Below are 17169 nucleotides of genomic sequence, written 5' to 3' on the forward strand. Positions count from 1 at the left end.
ACACACGAGTGTCCTTCAGCTGGGCTGGACATGACCCTCTCGGTACCCAGGGCGAGCCCAGTGGCCTCGGGAGACGGAGACAAGGGGATGAAGCATGCAGTCAGGAAGTCAGGGCCGTTGGAAGGTCACAGGTACTGGATTAGAATAAAAACATGAGCGTCTGGTATTTCCCGCTGCTGCACTTCTCTGTCTTCTCATTTTGAGCGGTTATCTGCCCAGAACTTCCTCTGTCTCAGCTATGTGAGCTTCTATATCTCTGTTCTTCTTGGTGCCTTTCTGCTCCTCTGCTGTTGCGGCTTCATTCAAGCACTAGGAGCTGGCTGAGTGTGGTCACCCTTGTCACATCCCATTGTACACAAAGGCCTCTCCGTTGTTTTCCTTGCTGCCTAATTGAGTGTTTCTATAATTTAAGAAAAAGGAGGCCTGTGCTGCTTGTGTGCAAAGCACTTATTCTACCTCCCCACTCCCTCCTGGGCTGCTTCTGGCCTCCCTCCCAGGTTGGAGACCTGCTTCCTAGATCTCATATCTTCCTCCTCTTCAATTTGCTTCTTAATTTTATGGAATGTCTTCCAGTAAATTTCTGAGAAAGCTTTTGTAAGAGACAAATATTTTGAATCCTTATATGAAAAAGTCCTTGTTATATTTTCACACGATTGACAATTTCGTTAGGCATAGAATTCAACATTCAAAACCATTTCTGTGAGAATTTTGAAACTTGTGCCCCAGTGTCTTACAGATTCCACTGCAATTGTTGAGAAATCCAAGACCACACTTGTTCCTGCTGTTCTTCTCTCTGAACTGCCCAAGGGCTTTAAATCCTGGGCAGGGTCTTCTCTCGTACCCTGGGCAAGATACCCAAGGGCCCTTTTCATCTGGCAGCCCACATCTTTGGTTCTAGCAAATTTTTCCGAATTATTCTTAGCTAATTTACTCTCCTCCACGTAAAAAGAAATCTCACTATGCTGGACTGTGCTGTGTCAAATCAGCAAGAGCTGGGCACCGGTTTCTCAGGGGCCCCTTCTCAGTGTGAATCCAGGTTAGAGCTAGACCCGAGCGGAACCTGCCTCAGGTTGGGCAACAGAATGAAGGAGGAACACTGTCCCAGAAAGTCACGGTGGTCAGGTAGGGGTGATGGGGGTGACACAGGCAAGGTCCCCCCGCCTCAGAGGCCACCATTCATGAAATGTGGGTGGATCTTCATGTTCTTTGGGGACAGAAGCTCTTGTTCTCAGGACGCTTCTGGACCCCACTCTATGTACCTGTTCACCTGTATTCTTCATCATATCCACAACAGTAAACTGTAAACATAAGTGAATGTTTCTCTGAGTCCTGTGAATGGTTCAAGCAATTAATTGACAGAGGAGGGGGTTGTGGGAACCCTGATTTATAGCCAGTCAGGTGAAAGCACAGGTGACGACCTGGACTTGTGATTGGGCTGAAGTGAGGCAGTCTTGTAGGACTGAGCCCTTAATCTGTGGGATCTGATGCCGTCTCCAGGCAGGTGGAGTCAGAACTGAGTCTTTTAGGACACCCAGTCCGTGTCTGCTCATAACTGAAGAACTGCTCAGTATTTGAAAAGGCAAAGGAACTAGAATAGCAAAAATAATTTTGAAAAAGAAGAATGAAGTTGGAGGAACCACACTAACTGATTTCAAACTTCCTCCACAGCTACAGTGACCAGGAGAGTGTAGCCATGGAGTGACGCACAGATCAATGCAACAGAATGGCCCAGAAACACACCCACACGAGCACGGCCGACTGATTTTTGACAAAGGCCAAAAGCAATAAAGGAAGGTAGTATTCTCAGCAAAAATGGTGTGGAAACACTTGGACATTTGTAAGCAAAAGAAGAAGAAAAAAAAAAAAAGAGCCTTGATCCAAACCTCACTCCTTATGCAAAAATCAACTTAAAATGAATCATAGCTCTAAATGTAAAACGTAAAACTATAAAACTTTAGGAGAAAATCTGTGTGACCTATAGTTACATAAAGCATCCTTAGACATTGATACCCAAAGTACAATCTATTTAAAAAATAGATGAGTTGGACTTCACCAAAATTAAAAACTTTGGCTCTGTGAAAGACTCTTGTTAAGTAGATGAAAGAAAAGCCATAGATAAGGAGAAAAGACTTGCAAACGCACCTAACAAGGGACTTCTGTCCAAAAGGAAACTCAAACTCAATAGCAAGAAAACAAACAATCCAATAAGAAAATGGGCAAAAGATCAGAACAGACGCTTAGTGGATGGTGAATAAGCACATAAAAAACTGCCGTTAGGAAAATGCAAGGCAGAGCAGTGATGAGACACCACGGAACAACTGGCATGAAAGGTCTGACACCACCAAGTGCCGAGGGGGGAAATGGTGCGGCCACTCCGGGAGCCTTGCATGGACTTCAACTTGAACACCGATGCACAGTCTCAACCCCGGTGCTCATCCCAGGAAGTGAAGCCTGTCCGTCAGGGTCTCGGCGGCCCTACTTGTCACAGCCCCACAATGACGGGCACGTCCCTGCAACTGGACTCTCTCGGCAACAGGAGGAACAAACTATCATCTCAAAGGCACAATGCGGAATGAAAAAGGCATGGTTCCACTGATATAACTGCCTCAAATGACAAAACTCCAGCGAAGGGGACAGAGAGGTTGTTGCCAGGGGCAGGGGCAGGAGGAAGTGTGACTAGGACGCAGTTTCTCTGGGGTGCAGGAGAGCCCCGTACCCTGACTGTGGCAGGGGCTGTGCCGCCTGTGCTGGTGCGGACGCGTGATGAAATCCCATAAACCCCCCACCCCTCCCCAGCAAGAACGTGTGAGCCCCGAGCAGGGTTGCACCAGTGTGCGTCTTCTGGTTTGAACATCGTGCTGTGGGTATGTTACGAATGGGGAGCTGGGTGAAGGGCACACAGGAACTCTACTATTTTTGCAACTTCTATGTGAGTCTGGAGTTATTTCAAAATACAAAATTTTTAATTGGTTAGGCTTTGTAAAATGACTCTACGATCTGGTGGGGAAGCAGTTTCTCTGTGCAGGCACTAGGAGCCTGGCCTCCAGATTAGAGGCAGGAATGACATTCTCAAAGAGTTTCATCAAAAATGTTCAGGCACGTGTTAAAAATGCACACTTCCAGAGCCACTAAATCAGAAGCTCCACGGGAGTAGATGAGGGATCTGCACTGTTTTCAAGTTTTTGAGCTATTTTATGATCAAACAAGTCTGGGGAGTGCTGGTTTAGGTAAAGAGTCTGTACTTAACAGAGGTAAACTTTAATTATCTAGAAATTTTGCTTGTCTAGAGTCCTTGGATACTGGATAAAGTGAGAGTTTGTGCATTAGTGCTGGCAGGTGGGTTGTAAATTTTTCCCATTTACGTTCATGCCAAGCTGTTCAGACGCTGCGGGCAGATGAAAGCTGGGTGACACCCTGCCTGTGGAACGCACGGGGCCACGAAGGAGAGGCTGTACAGGAAGGGGGGCTGTTCTCTTCGCTGCAGCCCTGTCCACATACCACTGCGTCCTGTGGGCCCAGGGGCAGGGGGCACAGACCAGGGGGGACCACCAGGATCTGTGGAGGAGCCAAAGAGGGTGTCCAAATGCTATGGACCAAATTGTGTCCCCCAAAGCCCACTGCAGCCCTAATCCCCCATGCGACTGCATTTGGAGATGAAGCCTTTAAAGAGGTAATTAAGGTTAAATGAGGTCATAAGGGTGGAGCCCTGATCCACGAGTCACTGGGAGTGAGCGAGCTCATAGAGGAAAGGCCCTGTGAGGACTCGGGGAGGAGACGACCGTCTACTCGCCCAATAGAGAGGCCTCAGGAGGAACCACCTGCTGGCACCTTGATCTCGAACTTCCAACCCCCAGACTGCGAGGAATAGCTGTCTGTTGTATTTGTTATGGCAGCCCGAGCAGGCTAAGACACCAAGGAAGCACGGATCCTGGAGAGAGGTGCAAGGGCAGCTGGGAGCAGGCGTGGAGGACAAGGGCCAGGTGGGGCTGGGCTAAAGGGGGCGCCTCACCCACTCCTGCTGTCTTCCTTCCGCTGTGAACCTGAGCACGTACTCCAGGCAGCCAGGGCTGGGCTCATTGGCCTCCGTAAGGACCCAGCTACCCATGCAAGCTGCCAGGGCCCCCAACCCCTCCTTGGAGCTGCCAGGACCACCCCCCCCAGGGGCAGCCTCTGAGGCGGGGGTGGGGTCTGGCCCTGCCTCCCCTTGCCCCCCATCCCCATCCAAGAGATGCAGGTCCCTTGGGAACAGCCCCTCAATGAAGGTGTAAAGTGGGCACTGCCTAAAACAGATGCATCTTCAGGCCGGCACAGGCTCCAGGCCATTTGTCCAGACAAGTTGCCACCCCTTGATTTATTTGGAATTAGCAGAGTGTTAATTTTACAGTACTCTGATTCAACTTTGTGCATGGTGGGTATCTAATCAGACATTCAAGTAGACACACAAATATCAAACCAAATTACGCTGCTCTCCACCTCACAAACGTGACTCAGTTTAGACCATGAACAAAGACCCCGCAGAGTGCTGGTGATTTCTGTGACTGTAACAGTTGAGAAATGGCTTGAATAAGAGAGATCTTCTTTCACTTTATTTTGAGAAACTTTATACTTTAATTTCCCGTAACTTGCTAAAGAAAAACACTGTTTAGGAAGACCTTACCTTAATTATTTCTATGATGCTTAACAGTAAACAGTTAAATCTGCCCTCGGCTCAGAACTTGTATTTCTGGCTGAGAATGTGCTGCATGTAGATTATACCGTCAGTGTTCAGTCACACAGTTTCTGCGTGACTCACGTTCTCCCAGAAAATCCAGCACATGGCAGAAGCCAACCCAGCAGTTTCTCTCACGCAGCCACCTCTACACTTACTCACAGACCCTCTAATACTCGGGACTGAGGTGAGCGTTTCCAGAGCCCCCTTGCAGGTGCAGAGCTGAGCATCTGAGGGGGACCCAGGGCTGACCGCAGGCCAGGGGATTCACACTCAATGGGATATTTTAATTTCCCAGTTAGGATATGAAAGCTCTTACTAGCTCTTCACTGAGGCGGCTGTGATTCTTTGTTCTGAAACCATCAGTGCACGTCCTGGGAGGGCATCTGTAAACAGGTGGTACATCCCAGAACCGTGACCCGCGGCTTGGACCTGCTCCACGGAGGGAAGGACCAGGAGAGGGATGGCAACAGGAGTCACAGACCCAGTGCTTATTCTCCATGCGCCAATGATGGTTTGCAGACTCGTATCCAAATGCCAACTGAGATGCAAGGGGTACGCAGAGCTTGTGTACCCAGAACCCTCAGTCCTCTTCCCAACTCGGGATGCTAAGGTCGAAGGTTTATCCTTCAGGTACCTTCACAACCTGGAGAGAAGACTCCCTTCTGCTCAGAGACCTGAAGCTGTTGTGGACTCACAGCTCCACCACTTCACATACCCCTCCGCGTGGAAGGATGCCCTCCCGACAGCTCTGCAGCAACCAGACGCTCAGTGGCCGTCGGTGATCCAGGGCCGCTTGGTGCAGACGGGACAGAGCCGCAACCATCCCGCGTGACCGTCAGCATCAACCCGTGAGCTCCCACCACCAACACCAGAGACCCTGCCAGCTCCGAGGAGGCCACGTGGGCCACATACACCGGCCCTTCTCCTTTCTTCACGGCTGGGGGAGCAGCAGTGACTGAGCCTCCCCAGTGCCCTCGCTGCCCTCACTTGTTACTAGTGCACCTATTATTATTACCTGTTATTAGTGCACCACCTGTAGCTATTAGGCCATTACTGGAATATTCATCTCAAAATGGGAAAAGTAAATCCAAATGCAAAAGTGCTTTTTGTGTGTGTGGACCAGCATGAACGGCATAGAACTTAAAAGCTGGTGAAGTCATTTTGATAACAGAAGCAACTGGCAAACCCAACACTGAAGAGGAAAGGGTAAATAATCTTGGATTATCCAAAGAAGCATGTGAAACAGCCCCACAAGAGGAAACTCTCAGGGTTTCTGCCGCGTCACTTTGAGTTCAGTGAACAGAACACCTGATGCCATAATCACAAGCAGCTCTAATTTCAGAAGCTGATTATCATTATAAATCATTCCATTGTACCAAGATTTCAGTTTTCAAAATTCAGAGTTTAGAAAAAAGCACTTCATTATATGGCAGGATCACAGGAAATCGCGACATGGGACAGACCCCAGCACCTCATTGGGGGGAGAATGTTTCCAGGCCTTCTAGAGCTACTTCCTGGTTGGGCTTTGGGGGGCTGCTCCCCACTCCTCCCCCCCTGACTGGGGCCCCCACCCTGAGGAGCACATTTCTCCGGTCTTGGGTGGGGAGGCGGGGGGTGAGTCCTAGGAGCAGCTCGTCCAGCAGGAGGAAGAGTCTGGAGCATCTGCCCTCGACGGGGCAGCCCGGGCTGGGCCAGGAGGCAAATGGAACAGGCCTGGGCCCACCCCCAAGAGCCGGGGCTGTTTTAAGTCTCTGTTTTGGGGTGACTTGCTACGGAGCATTAAGTGGCTGCTGGCGCGCTGAGGCAGCGGCTTGTTTTCAAAGGTGGATGAACAGAGAATCTTTGGTTCTTGTCCTCACTCAACACGTCATCAGCACACGGTCGTGGACCCGCCCGAAGTCCCGTGGGTTTCGGGACCCCACAGCTGAGACCGAGAACCTCTTCCTGGCCTCCTCCTCCAGGCCAGGGCCCCGCTCGTGGCGGCTTCTAGTCTGATTTCAGCCCACGCCCTCTTCTAGCTCCGAGGGCGCCTGATGTCTGCTGACCAGCTCCACCCAGACGGTGCATCTCAGCTCATTCCCCCAGACCCGGCCCCCCTCCAGCTGCCCTGCTCGGGGCTGGCCTCGCCCCGCCAGACACTCAGGCCTTTCCTGGACACCTCACCCCTGCAGCAGCTCGGCGCTGCCCGAGCCCCCGCCTCCTGCCCTCTGAATCCATCCACCTCAGCCTACGCGGCTGGCCTGTAGGTGCCCTGCTCCCAGGTCTCCAGCAGGGCCCTCCACACCTGCCCTCTGGCTCCGGCTCCTCTGAAATGCCGTCCCCCTTCTCCAGGGAGCGCCTACCGGACTGTGCCTGGCACCCAGGAGGCAGGCAGACACAGGTGCTAAGAGCATGAAAAGTCCCTCTTGGGGAGGCCGGGGCCAACCGCAGACGGCAGGCGTACCTGGGTGAGCAGCTGGTCGGGCGCCAGCTGGTTGATCCACCGCGTGTATCGCTCGGTGGAGTTGGGGGGCTCCCTCCTCACTTGGCAACCGATAATCTGTGAAACAATAACAAACGGGACTTAAAAGAAATCCACTGCAGCCGCTGAACAGCCCCGTTTCTCAATAACTTTCTCCTTCCAGGCTCTAAATAAACAAGAGTCACAGCCCTAAGAGCTCACTCCCCTGGCCGCCTCCCTCTGTCTAGGCTGCCACAGCGGCCCCCCGCCCCACGACGCCACCAGACGGGCACACCCCATCCCAGGAAGAATCTGCGCTAGCTGTCCTCTAAATCCTCTTCCGTACCCTGCATCACCACCTCCTTCCGCCCTTGGTCCTGGAACCCGGGCCTGCCTCCTCCTGGCCGTGGACACGGTCCCCTCTCCGCATACCCAGCTCTGCACGCTGACCCCCGGCAGCCCTGTCCTGCTGTCCGACAGTGCCCAGCACCTAGGGAAGCCCCCCTGCACGTTCTGCTGGGGTATCTGCTTGCAGCGCGTTTACACATCTCTAAGACTGCTCAGAGGTAAAAGGTCCGGCCCTTTGGTCGGTGAGGCAGGTTTGGAGAGAGGCTGGTTCCTGCCGCAGATATCAGGGGTCCTGATGCTCAGACACCAGCAGCCCCAGGGCTCAGAGGCAGGGAACGGGCTGGTTTCTGAGGGAGGGACCCCCTCGCAGCAGCAGGAGGGGGTCTTTCTCCTCCTTTCTGGCTGGGGGAGGGCAGCCAGGGTGCCCGTGGCAGCAGAGAGCCTGCCCCTTGGTGAGGGTCCTGATAGGCTCTCACAGGCTGGCTGGCCTCGGGGAAACGACACTAACCTCCAATCCCCTGGCTGTGCCTTCTCCACCTCCCTGACTGCCGAGGAACACGGTGAGGAAGGTCAGAGTGGTCGGCAAACCTACATCACTGCCCAAGTCTCCTTACTGAGAAACTATCAAAAGCCACCCCACGATATTTGAGTTTCTTAAATCTTGCTCTAATATACACAGCACGTACACATGATGATTAATTTATATTAATGCAGTTATGCTACTGAAGAGTTTTGAGAAGGTTTTTGCTTGCTTTGCTTGAATTTTGTTGTGTGGTTGTTTTTTGTTTGTTTTGTTTTTAGTGATTCAGTTATACATATACATGTATCCATTCTTTTTTAGATCCTTTTCCCATATAGGTTATTACAGAATATTGAGTAGAGTTCCCTGTGCTATACAGTAGGTCCTTGTTTGTTGTGTTTTTTTTTAATTAAGCTTTTTTTTTTTTTTTTGAGAAATGGTAGATTCACATGTAGTGTTAAGAAATAATACACAGAGATCCCATGTAGCCTTTACACGGTTTCCTCTAATGGTAACATCTTGAAAAGCCAACACGTGGCCTCCACTGGGCTCAGGGACCCTGGGCGTTTCCACGGCCACAGGGACCCCTCATGGTGCCTTTATAGCTGCGCCTCCCCCCCACCCTCCCACCCAGCTCACAGCCGTGAATCTGCTACTGCAGTGCTGTAGCACTCCTCCCCCCCTGACTGGGGCCCCCACCCTGAGGAGCACATTTCTCCGGTCTTGGGTGGGGAGGTGGGGGGTGAGGACAAGAACATTGCATAAATGCGATCACACTGTGTGTTGCCTTTCAAGATTGGCTTTTTTCACTCGGTGATTCCCTGGAGATTTGCTCCTTTTTTGGCTGAAAAATACTCCACAGCTTAACCCTCTACAGGACACCTGGGCTGTTTCCAGTTTGAAGCTATTACTATTAGTCTGCTGCAAACACTCACACAGGGGTTTTTGTGTGAATGTTAAGTCTTCGTTTCTCTGGGATAAACACCCAGGAGCGTGACTGTGGGTCGTATGGTAGTTTCATGTTAATTTTTAAAGAAACTGCTGTTTTCCCGAGCAGCTGCCCCACTTCCATCCCCACGGCAGCCTGTGTGACCAGTTTCCCCGCATCCTTGCCGTGTGTTTTATTCTGGCTTTTCCGACAGGTGTGTGTGGTACCTTGTCGTGGTTGTAACATGCACCCCCGATGGCTCAAAAGGCTGAATCTCCTTCCAGGGGCTAATTTCTCATCTGCCTGACCTTCCAGGGAAGCGTCTTTCATGTCTTTCATCCATTTCATGATTGGGATAAAACACACTTGGCCATAGGTCTGTATTCTTTTTACATACTGCTGAATTCTATGTGTGAACTTTTCATATATTTCTCCTAAAAACACATACTAAATTCAGCTGTAAATCAGAACAGCCCTTGAATGATCACCTTGCCCAGTTGCGAGGTACCACACCTGATCTGACCGAAGTGTATTTTTTTTAAACTGTCTATTCCATCTGTTTTCTGGTCTTGTTGACACTGTCTTGCATTCGATTGCTGAACAGGAAAGATTTTGAGTCAAAAAACAAAAATGTGGGTCAAAGCTGTGAGGTAGAAATCCTGTTTCAAAAGTATTCCCAAACATGAAGATGAAGAGGCTTAACTTCTATACAGACACCCAGGCCCCGGCCCCATGACTGCTGCGTCATGAACAGCTGCTGGGGGCGGCAGACCAGCAGAGTGCCGCCCAGTCCAGCCCACGCCGAAAGCCACACTTCCAGCCAGACCGTGAGGGGCGGCAGACGTGGTCTTTCTGGGACATGAGCTGACGTGTGCAATTTCCACGGTGAGTGCCTGAGCCCCCTCCCCAAGCCTCCTCTTCCATTCTCTGCCTCTGATGAAGGCTGAACCACGCTGGGTGGGGTCTCACATGGAGAAGGAGGATTAGGTGAACAAGAAATGAAGCTGGAGCTTCGGGGGCTGGCTGTTCTTTGAGGCTTTGAACACCGTGAGTGCTGGTCTACAAAGAACAAAAGTGAGGATATTTTGTTTGCCTTAACATTTTTTAAAAGAATGCTGGCCTGGACCACAGGGCAGACAAAGGCAAACCATCAAAAGAGGCACCTGCAGTGGGATGCCAAGCTCCTCTCCTGTGCTGTCTGCCCTGCCCTCACGCCAGACCACTGGTGCTGGGCACCAGGCCAGCACGGTACCTTGTACACAGTTGGTGCTCAATAGACACAGGCTGAATGAACCCAAAGAGTGGGAGACTGAAAAAATTCTTGAAGAAATAATGGTCAAAATTTTTCCAAATTTGATGTAGGCTATAAAACCACAGATCCCAGAACTTCAACAAAGCCCCAGCAGAGCCAACCTTTAAAAAAAAAGCAACTCATGCTTGTACATCATAATCAAATTGCTGAAAAACAGTATTAAACAGAAGATCTTAAAAGGAGTCAGAGAAAAACACCTATTACACACAGAGAACCGGACATAAGGATGACAGCAGACTTCTCCGCAGAAGCAATGGAAACCAGACAAGGGAGAGACGTCTTTAAAGAAAGAATGACTTCAACTTAGAATTCATTAGCCAAGTACTATAGTTTTCAAAAATTAAAGCAAAAGAAATACTTTTTCAGAAAAACAAAAGCCAAAACTATTCATCACAAGAAGACTTAAATTACAAAAAAAGATGAAGGGAGCTCTCCGGGGAGAAGGAAACAACCTGATCTATACCAAGGAATGGCAAGTGGCAATGATGGTAAACAGATGTGTAAAAGCAGAAGACATTTTCCCATGTGCAACCTCTTTATAAGATAATTGACTGGGCTTCCCTGGTGGCGCAGTGGTTGAGAATCTGCCTGCCAATGCAGGGGACACAGGTTCAAGCCCTGGTCTGGGAAGATCCCACATGCCACGGAGCAACTAGGCCCGTGAGCCACAACTACTGAGCCTGCACGTCTGGAGCCTGTGCTCTGCAACAAGAGAGGCCGCGACAGTGAGAGGCCTGCGCACCGCGATGAAGAGTGGCCCCCACTTGCCGCGACTAGAGAAAGCCCTCGCACAGAAACGAAGACCCAACACAGCCAAAAATAAATAAATAAATAAATAAAACAAACAAACAAACAAAAAAACCCCAAAACTCACAGCTCACACAGTGTGCGTTAAAAAAAAAAAAAAAAGATAATTGACTTTGGTAAAAATAAAAGCAAACTCTGTGGAGTTTACAGCATAAGCTGTGTGACAGGATGTAATTTTGTAATCTTCTTATGCTCCATGTGAGATGGTGCCATTTTAAGTGCCATTTATTTATTAATAAAAATGCCATTAATTTAAAGTAGTGTGTGAGGGGTAAGATGCACATTGCAGACCCTAGGCCAACCACTGAAAAATAATGAAACAAAGAGGGATAGCTGATAAAGCAATAGTACAGATAAAATGGAATCATAAAACAAAACAAAACCAAAAGGTAGGAAAGAGGAAACCAGGAGGAAAGAGGTTTGAGGCAAAACACAAGCCGGGAGATGAAAACCAATTACATGCAATGCAGAAGGAACAAAGTAACAAAAAGCAAAAGTCAATAAAATAGAAAAGACAACAGAGGAAACCAGCGGGGCAGGGAAGGCACAAGAGTGTGGCCGTGTTAGGAGGTGTGCCATTCCGGGACAGCTTGGCTTGGACGTTGCTGGGATCAGCACCCATTCGCAAGATCTTATTCAGAAACTGAATTTTGTAAACTTCACTAACCTCAGTTCTTAATGGAAATGAGAACTGTTACCACAGACCCACACAGCAAACTCACGTAGGGAAGTTATAAAATGAACCCGGGACCTGGCAACACAAAGTCTGAGAGGAAGGCAGCCCATCCTCCCCTCCCACCATCCTCATGGTGTTGCTAGAGGGTTCCTCTAAGCAGGGCTTTCAGAACCATGGTCTGAAGATGAAAAAAAAAAGGCGGGGGAAAGAGAAATGTAAGGCTATAATTTTATCAATTAGCTATACTTATGAAATTAGTTCCTAATTTATATTTATGCATAAAGATTACTAAAATGTAAAATATAAATTAAAATTAGATTTCATTAAGAACTCCTAATTGTCGTATGGACCCAATCCTTAAAATACTTTAAGTGGATACATTTAGGAATGGAAGCAATGTTTTAATATTTTAAGTTAGATTAACTATTTTCCTTATTTCACACTCCCAAATGCTCCTTGTCATCAAAAATCTTTTCTAAAAAATGACTTTACTTATCGATCAACTTCTACTTACCTGGACAACAGTTGCCACTAGGAAATAGGGCCATTCAAACACCTTCTAGCTCCTGAGAGGCTCACCTGTGCTTACTCGTCTGGAACGGTACCTATCAGATGTGGCTGGGGTGTGTGGAGGCCACGCTCCACAAAACCTAAATGCACAGACGTGTGTTTTTCACGTGTGGCGGTCACATCAACGTGGGGCAGATGTGGAGGAACACGAGCTCTGTCGCTGTGATTTTTAACCTGAGAGACTTCTCCAGACGGCAGGACAGGAGCTGCCCTCATCGGCTCATATCTCCCGGGCATCCTGCTGCAGCACGTTTCTCTGGACCGGGTCCGTCTTCAGCAGGGCCCTTGCAGTCTCCCCGCAGCCCCCCAGTCACCCTCTCCTCCTCCTGCCTCACGCCCACCTTCCAAATATCAAGCATTCCCAGAGACCCGTACCTGGCCTGCAGCACGTCCCACCCTCCAGGCTCCGTCAGGGCCAACCGTGGACGCAGAGCCCACCCCCGCCCCCGCCACCTGCAAACCCACCCCTGGGCACCGCGGGCCAGGGGCCTCCCCAGCCGGTCTCTTGCGCCGTGTGGCAGAGTTGGACCACAGGGCCCAGCACCAGGTTCCGTCCTGAGTGACTGAGCAAGGCCCCCATCTGCGCCCCACTTCTCCCGGCCTCCGCTGGGCACACGGATGGTGCTCGCTCCAAGGTGCGGTGAGGACGGAGCTGGAAGTGGCGCAGCGTCCGCCGGGCTTTCGATGCTGACAGCAGACCCACCGGCCTCCCAACCTCATGCCAGTGTGAGCCCCTCACCGGCCCCTCAAACAGCTGTGCCCTCTCTGCAGCGCCTGTGCCACTCCCAGGGCACACGCTCAGCCTGACCAATTCAGTGCCGCTCAGTGGACAGAGGCCGCAGCAGCTGCACTCACAGGGCAGGAAGAGGCTGCGCTGAGCGGAGATGAGGTGACAGCCCTGGCGCCACCTGAAGGCAGAAACGGGTCCACAGCTCCTGCTTCCCGCCTTGCATTCCCACAGGGCGTGGTAGGCATGAGCCTGTCGCCAACTCCGAGCCAGGCCAGGTCACTGAGGACCCCTCCCGAGCCCCCTGGAGACTCACATCGGGGACGTAGGGAAGTCCTGTCATCGGACTGTCCTGAGGCCACGGGGAAGGACACGCCCATGTGTGCTGGAAAAGCTCTGGGGTGCCCTGTACCTCTGCAAGGTGCTCCCCGCCTCCTTCCCACCTTCATCCTCAACACCTCCATATTCCTGAGAATGCAGAGCTTCTCACCTCCGCCCGTGCGCAGGTGAACCCCCAGGGAGGGGCCCAGACCAAACACAGCGGCTTCCCTGACCCCACCCAACTCCTGTCCCAGAGCGGATCCTTGCTCCAAAATGCTCAATAAGTGGGTGGAGAAATTCTACACCGGTGACGCCTGACATGTAACATCTCAGAAGTTCTGCAGAGAATATGCAGCGGCGCAATTTATGGAAGCTGCCACCCTCATAATTAAATGGCTTTCTTATAAATGGCCTTAAAGAAGTAATGACCAAGGACAAACATATACTTAGCATTCATTTCATTCTTTCCAAACAATGTGATATAATCAACAAAACCACCAACCAGCAACTGCAAATCAAGATTTTTGAGGGTCATGACTTTTAAAAAACCCAGCACTACAGTAACAACCCTTCTAAAGCTGATTTTGTTCTGGTGCAACAGGACTGTTCTGAACCCCTGGTCTCGCTGCAAACCTGTGATGCTGGAGGGGGCACAGGTGCTCCAGCGCTGGGAGCAGAGTATCAAGTGCACTTAATACAAGGTTAGCAAGAAAAGCTGTAACCTAGAACTTTATAAAGGCACAAGCCAATGTGTTTTAATTAAGATTAACTGACACTGTCTACATTTTTTCCAAATTCCTTATATATCCCTAGATTTCAAGGTCTTTGAACTTACACGTGGAGAACAACCAAAAGTAACTTCACATGTGAACCAATCACACACAAAAAAAGGGGGGGCAGACAATGTATCTGAAAGTATCTCACTCTCTACAATGTATACACTGGTTACAAAATTCTTCAGACAAAATTCTTTTTTCAATGTAGAATATATTCTAAGTGCTTGGAAACTGTGAAAATCACCCCTGACCATTTCCAGATCTGGGCCAGTTCTCAGACTCAGACCCACCAGCTGAAGGAGAGGCCCCACCCACGAGGATGGACCTGTGACGGCAGGGGAGATGCACCGAAGAGGCAGGATCTAAGGCCGGGAGGGGACACTGACCACGTGAGGCAGCTGGACACAAGGGCCCAGGGGACACCAGACCCATCACGCCCATTGGAGTAAGGGTCCACAAGTCAGGTAATAAACTGGGCTCATGGGCACACAGGTCCCACCAGTGACCACTTCCAGGTTCCTGAACGTGTAACCAGAAAGCACAGGCTTAGCACCCAGCCGAGCCTCACACGGGTTCCTTGGGGTGTGATTAGGGGCTAGTGTAAGAGAAGGGCCAGGTGGAGGCCATCCCAGCCTCGAGCGTAAATCGAATACAATATCACATCCTCGGGAAAAAGCAGAGACTGGGCCACCTTGGAGGCTTGAAGGAAGGGGGGTGCTGGTCCCACACACCCCTGCAGAAGCAGACGTCCCGCTCACATGCTGCATCGGCGAGCCAGCACTTGGGACCCTTTCTGCTGTCTTCACATCGCTCAGTGGTCTGCACGCTGGACATTCTCGTCGTGCTGGCCACCGTGTTGAGGACATCCTGTGGCGTCTGATGAGCAAGACTTTTGGGTCCAGAGGTCTGGGCACCGCAACACTACCTCTGAGGTGAGGGACCATGAAGAGAGAGGCACAGGACTTGGCAGGTCTCCTTGGGCCACTTGGGGTCCTGTTCACCCTTGACCATAGTTAAGAGTGAGGTCCGAAGAAGCACGGGCCTGCCATCTGGCCCTGAGGCTGCAGAGTCCTGGAGGAAGCTGGTGGCAGTCGACGACGTGGAGAACTGCAGCCCCAGTGGGGCCGTCACAGCACAGACCCCAGGACCCTGTGACATGGAGCTGTGGGCCATTCAAGGTGGCGTGGCCAGGGCACCACGTGGCCACACTGCCCACCAGGAGCTGGGTACTGTCAGACCACCAAGGCATGAGCTTGAGTGGCCTCACGGCCATGGAGACCACTCCACGGGTCACCCACCCACGGCTCTGACCTCTCCCTCAGCTGTACCCAAGGCCTCATGGGGGTGGTCCCCAGGACCCAGTGACAGAGCAGGTTCACAGGCAGGCTGGCGTGGTGCACTGGCACAACCCCAAAAGGGACTGATACCGCAGCCCAGCCCCATTCAGGGCAAGAACACACACAAACCCCCAGGCCCCGGTCAGTGAGCAGGGGAGTCTGCTGGGAGGAGCAGACCTGTGAGACGCTGTGGGTGGACCTGGGGGCGCTGGGGGCGGGCGCTGAGGTAGGCAGTGCTGGCTTGTTGGGCCAGAGAAGAGGCTGTGGGCCCCTCCCCGAAGGCTGGTCTAGTTACTACCACTCCTGACCTTCTGGTCAAAGAACGGACTCTGGGCCCTAGGGGACCGGCCCAAGGATTCCAGCAGTCCTGGTGAGTCAGGTGACACCAGCCCCCTGCCATCAGACCCCAGGGCGTGCATTGGCCCCCATGATGCTACCTCGGCCAAAGGGCCACTTCTCAATAAAGAGGCGGCTGGGCACTTCTGAACCTCCCTCACATCTAGCCTTCTGGAAGCTCCAGCCTGAGGAGCAGTGGCATGGCCTCTCAAGAAGTAGCTGAAGGCCATTTTTATCTTCTTACAGGCGTATTCCAAGGACATGTTAACATTAACAATGTTTAAATTTAAGCAATATAAGGGCAATTACAATTCTGAGAATAAGAATCCTCAGCATCAAACTCAAGGCTGTAAAACATCACCTATTCCATGAAAAGACAACAATAGCCCTCAGGCGGAGTGCGTAGGTTTGTTTACATGACAGCCAAGTCCCGAGTCACTGTCAGGTGTGCAGGGGCTGGGCAGCTGGAAACAGAGCATGAGGGGCTACATTTCCTAGAAGCAGAAAATCAGTGGGCTAAATTCAGAGCTCCAAAATAAGGGGCTATTGGAAGAGAAAGAATTCACCTTGGGTGAACAAACGTCTGTCAAGCTCCTTGAGAAATTGTATCTGAAGGAAGTGTATATTTGAGCCTTTGTCTTAACTCAGTACACGTTTCATAGGGTCCACTCTCTGAGCCCTGAGCCCTGTGCCATGAACAGGCTCTTTCCTTCGTGAAGGCCCAGTGGCCAGGCAGTCGGACCCCAAACACAGCGTCCAGGAGCCCATGAGAAATGCAGAGTCTCAGGCCCCACCAACACCTGGGATCAGATCCCAGGGGCTCGTGTGCACGTGGCCTGGAGATGCTTTAGTGTGTGGACATGGGTGGACATGGCACTGCAGCAGAAGTGAGCAAAACCCGGAGGCTGTTCCCAGGCAATCAGACACCATGTATCTTAAGACAGTTCCAGACCTTTCTCCTTCCCACTTTCAAAACCAGTGATCATCACAGTAATTCAAAGATGTTGTTACTAAAATTTCAGCATAGAGATCTGAGCAGTGGGCTCTGTGGTCAGATACCAGCTCTGGGGATCAACGCCTGGGCCACCCCTGACCCTGAGTCACATGGGAGCGAGTAATCCATGGGCCCGAGATGTCCCCCCCAGGTCCAAGTGGGTGGGAGATGCTCCCTGAAATGGGGCTCCTGCGGGGGGAAGTGAGCTCTCACCCAGCGAGTGCCAAGGAGGACGGGTCCTGGAGAGCCTGGCTCATGGGGGCCAAAGGGGAGGCCATTCTAAAGATGAGAACGTAGTCTGAGGTCATGTAGCTAATAGAATTTTTTTTTTTTTTTAACTGATACACCCTACAGCTCTCAACCTGT

General features: G+C 51.1%; 1 protein-coding gene across 13 annotated transcripts in view; it reads right to left on the bottom strand.

Annotated features, from left to right (window-relative positions):
* B3GNTL1 (UDP-GlcNAc:betaGal beta-1,3-N-acetylglucosaminyltransferase like 1) overlaps positions 1-17169 on the bottom strand; it is a 108169-nt gene that overhangs the window by 49855 nt on the left and 41145 nt on the right. For 12 of the 13 annotated variants that reach the window (XR_009499411.1, XR_009499409.1, XR_009499410.1 and 9 more), the window contains exon 6: positions 7155-7250. The exons of the other annotated variant lie outside the window; for it this stretch is intronic. Coding sequence is in view for 6 of the 12 variants with exons in the window: in XM_059906855.1 (XP_059762838.1) it covers positions 7155-7250 (96 nt within the window). In the remaining 6 variants the exon portion in view is untranslated. The remainder of the gene's footprint in view (positions 1-7154; positions 7251-17169) is intronic. 13 annotated transcript variants of the gene reach the window in all.

Source organism: Balaenoptera ricei, chromosome 20 (assembly GCF_028023285.1).
Source record: "Balaenoptera ricei isolate mBalRic1 chromosome 20, mBalRic1.hap2, whole genome shotgun sequence".
NCBI classification, from domain to species: domain Eukaryota; kingdom Metazoa; phylum Chordata; class Mammalia; order Artiodactyla; family Balaenopteridae; genus Balaenoptera; species Balaenoptera ricei.